We start from the raw sequence: 4160 nt of genomic DNA, 5'->3' as shown, positions 1-4160 counted from the left end.
TTAAGGGACAGTGGGGGGGGGGGGGGGGCTCACAGCTGGTGCCAATGTTTCAGGGTCCACCCAGGAAAAGAGAAAAGGTGCATTTCTGAGAAAGAGGGGAGACTGGTCACCATGTTTTATTTAACCCTTTTTTTCCAGAAGAGGAAGTTGTAGTAAAAAAAGAGCCGTGGGCCGAGGTGGCTCTGAGCCTCCCCAGGAATGCCTCCCTCCCTCCTCCCCCTCCCCCTCCCTCCCTCCCTCCTCCTCCCCCTCCCCCTCCCTCCCTCCCTCCTCCTCCCCCTCCCCTGCCCCTGGTCTCAGCCCTGACATCCCCCCCCCATCCCCCGCCCCGCCCCCCCGTTCTGCGCCCACCAGGGCACCGGCATTTCACTAACAAACAAACCAGACAACCACTAAGGCTTCCGGGCTTTATTGTGCGGCTCCTTCGCAGCCCAACGACCCAGGCGGAGAGCAGACAGCCAGGGAGATGTGGTGCGGCCCACAGCGGCCACCGTCACCGGAGACCAAAGCGGGCGGGACAGGGCCGGTCACCGTGTGGCTTCAAAGCGCCCGGAAGGCCCGCAGGCGAAGGGCCACCCCTGTGGCCACCGCGGGCCGAGCAGAGCCTGGGGCGCAGGCCCCCTGCCCGCCGCTTGTGCTGGGGTCCAGGGAGCTGCGCGGAAGGAGGCGGCTTCGGTGTGAAGACCTGGACGCTGCTGCCCTCCCTTTGGGGCAGGGCGACACCGGGTTCCCAGCTCCCACGGTCCTTCTAGAGGCCTCGGGGCTTAGAGCGAGTCAGCCGCAGCCCGGCACCTGGCTGTGTGGCCTCAAACACGGGCTCTAACCGCCGATCGCAAGCGGACCCTCTTCCCAAACCGGCACCCCGCGACCCTGGAGTTCCAGCGTCCCGAGGGCCGGGCGGCTCGTGGTCTGCTGCGCCCCGACTGCCCGGTCTTCCTCCGCCTCCCGGGGCCGCAGCCCCCTCGGACAGGGCCGGGCTGTGGGAACAGGGTGCCCTGACCTCTGGGGGGGGGGGCAGGTACAGAACCCCTCCCCCGCCCTGGGGCGCAGCCCCGCGGGTGGGGCCTCTGTGCGCGGCGGCGCTGGGAGCCGGCCTCCCGCTGCACCGGGGCGAGCCCGGCCGAAAAGTCACCCCCCCCCCCCCCCCGGAGCGCCGCGCACAGCTCCGGGGCCGGCGCGAGAGGAGGGCGCGCGAGCGGCTGCCCAAAGCGGCTGGGGTGACACGGCGCCTCCGCAGCGCCCACCTTCGTCCAACAGCCGCTCGGGGTGGGGGGCGCCCGGGAGCCCCCTCCTCTGGGCCAGGAGGTCCTGACGGGGCTCCCGGGTGGGCCCCGCGGTCCAGGGCGCCAGGCGCGGGGCGCGCTCACTTGGAGAACTGCGCCGGCACGGCGGCCAGGCCCAGGCCGGCCGGGACCAGGTGCGGGAACTTGCAGACGGCGCAGGTGCAGAGGCCCGGGCCGCCCGCCCCGCCGCCCGCGCCGCCGCCGGGGAGCGCGAACTGGCCGCACGGAGGCTCCTCGAGCGCCAGCGACAGGTACTTGGCGGGGCGCAGCGCGTCGGGCGGCCCCAGGGCGCCGGGCGCCAGCAGCACGGGGCCCGGGGCGGCGAGCAGCGGCAGGCCGGCCAGCAGCAGGCGCGGCGCGGGCCCGGCGCCCTCCCCCAGCGCGCGGCGCAGCTCCTGCAGCGAGCTGCCCAGCAGCAGGATGTAGTTGCGCGCGAGCAGCAGCGTGGCGATCTTGGAGAGCTTGCGGCCCGGCGCGCCCTGGCAGTGCGCCGCCGAGTAGGGCAGGATGACCTCGCGCAGCGCGTCCATGGCCAGGTTCAGGTCCTGCATGCGCTTCCGCTCGCGGCTGTTGATCTTGCGCCGCAGCTGCTGTTGCTGCTCCTCTTTGGGGTCCGCGCGGGAGCCGCCGTCCGCGTGCGCGCCCGGCCCCGCTCCCGAGCCCGGAGGGTCGGCGGGCACCTCGGCCTTCTCGCGCGCGGCCTTGGGGAGCAGGGGGGCCGTGGTGGAGGAGGAGGTCGCGGAGGAGGAGGAGGGGTGCGGCCGGTAGCCCACCAGTTCGTACAGGGAGGCCCCGAGCGGCACGTCTCCCGGCCGCTGTGGCCGCAGCATGGTCGCGGGGGCCGCGTTCACGCGCGCCTGGGAGGCCGCATAGTACATCTGGGGGCGGTCGGGGCCGCCGAGGGCGCCCTGCAGGAACGCCCCGGGGTGGCCCTTGGGCAGCTGCCCCGCCCCGCGGACCTGCGCGCGGGGAGCCGACGGCGGGGCCGCGCCCGCGCGGACGCCTTTAAACGCGGCTTGGGAGCCGGCACCGCCGGACGCCGGCCGCAGCCAATCGCCGCGCGAGGCCGGGCGCGGGCGCGCGCTCATTGGTCCCCGGGCGCGGGGGCGTGGCTGGCACGGAGGCGGGGCTGTGAGCGGTCGCAGGAGGGCCCTTTGGGGTGAGGTGAGGCTGTGCGCGGGGCTCGGGTCGCGCTGGTGCGGCTGAGACTCCGGTGGCCCCTCCTCTCCTCGCTGCTGGGCTTTTTGGTGACGGTGCACACATGCTCATTCACTTACACTGTGGCCAGGTCCACGTAACTGAGACACACCTTCTTACCCCCTGGTGAGTGTGTAGCTCGTAGTGTTAGGGCATTCACACTGCTGTGCAACCCACCCGCAGACCCCTTCATCTTGCAAAACCGAAACTAAACTCTTTAAGCAGCCATTACCCTCCCTGCCCCCCCCCACACATACACACTCATAGACTCACACATACATACACACACTCACACACACACTCATACTCACACACTCATACTCACACACTCACACTCACACACACACACTCACACACACACTCACACACACTCACACACTCACACTCACACACACTCACACTCACACACTCACACACACTCACACACACACTCACACACACACTCACACACACATACTCACACTCACACACCTTTCTCTTGCCCAGATACAGTAGCATTACGTGGTGACTATGGAAGTGTTCTACCCCAGCATTAGGGCACACAGCTACAGCGTGTCACCATCTCGTGGCAAAATGGCACGGGGCGGGTGGCCTCTGGTATCTAAACCCCTGGCTCGGCTGTGCAGCCAGGTCATCTCCGCACACCTGCAGGCGGGGCCACTGCTCCTGCCCTCCCCCCACCCCCACCGCCTCCTGAGGCCCAGCGTCTGCTCCTCCGAAGCCAGCGTGTCCCGGGGCCTGAGGTGTTCCGTGGTCTTCTCTAACGCCCACCCTCACTCTGAGGGCCCCTCTGGCCGGACCCCAGGAGCTCACAGCTCATCCCTTGGGATGCGCCAGCTCCCCACAGCGCTTTATTTATTTATTTAAACATATACTGTTATTGATCTCAGAGAGGACGGGAGGGAGGGAGAGAGAAACATCAGTGATGAGAGAGAATCATGGATCAGCCGCCTCCTGCACACCCCACGCTGGGGATGGAGCCCACAACCTGGGCCTGGTCCCTGACGGGGAATCGAACCCTGACCTCCTGGTTCCTAGGCCGACGGCGGCCGGGCCCACATGCTTTAATCCAGGAGTTTCCTGGGGCTTCCTAGGGAGGGGAGGACGCTGTGAGGGCCTCGGCCCCCACCCTCGGGGGCCCTGACTGGACGCGTGTTGGGAACCCCGCAGGGCAGGGCGAGAGGAAGCGGCCTTGAGGGGAGAAGACCACGGAACAGCCCGAGGCCTCAGGGAGGAGGGGGACCGCCTAGCTCACTGTTCCCCGTTTGTTCCAGGTCTGCTTTCCGGCATTTTAGACCCTCGGTTCTCTGGGAGCCTGCGGGTGGGCATTTCGATCCCCGCCACAGGGTGGGGCTGAGCCCGGGAGACCCCAGGGCTGACCGCGTGCCTCACACAGGCTCCCTGCGGCCGGCCCAGCTCCCAGGAAGCCATGGGCCCTGGTGGGAGGGCGTGGGGACAGGGAAAGGGTGTGGCCCTCACCCAGAGGGACTGCTGGGCGGACGGTCCCAGCCACGTCCGGAGCCCACACCCAGGACCCCAGGCGAGGCTCCTGGCAACGCCCACCCTCACTCTGAGGGCCCCTCTGTCCCTAACTGAGGTGCCAGGTGCCCCCCCCCCCAGCTTCCTCCCCTGCCCACACCCCAGGCGGAGGCCTGGGCCCCACCTGCCCGCAGGAGAGGA

At 69.2% G+C, this 4160-nt stretch overlaps 1 protein-coding gene across 1 annotated transcript; it reads right to left on the bottom strand.

Annotated features, from left to right (window-relative positions):
* Positions 1 to 1363: 1363 nt before the first annotated feature.
* On the bottom strand, positions 1364 to 2161 carry OLIG1 (oligodendrocyte transcription factor 1; the record flags this gene model as incomplete). The annotated part of the gene is made up of 1 exon (XM_079800936.1): positions 1364 to 2161. The coding sequence occupies one exon, from the start codon at positions 2159 to 2161 to the stop codon at positions 1364 to 1366; it is 798 nt and encodes a 265-aa protein (XP_079657062.1).
* Positions 2162 to 4160: the final 1999 nt, after the last annotated feature.

Source organism: Cnephaeus nilssonii, assembly GCF_951640355.1.
Source record: "Cnephaeus nilssonii genome assembly, contig: SCAFFOLD_120, whole genome shotgun sequence".
In the NCBI taxonomy this organism is placed as follows: Eukaryota; Metazoa; Chordata; class Mammalia; order Chiroptera; family Vespertilionidae; genus Cnephaeus; species Cnephaeus nilssonii.
This window is presented reverse-complemented; position numbering and strand designations above follow the sequence as displayed.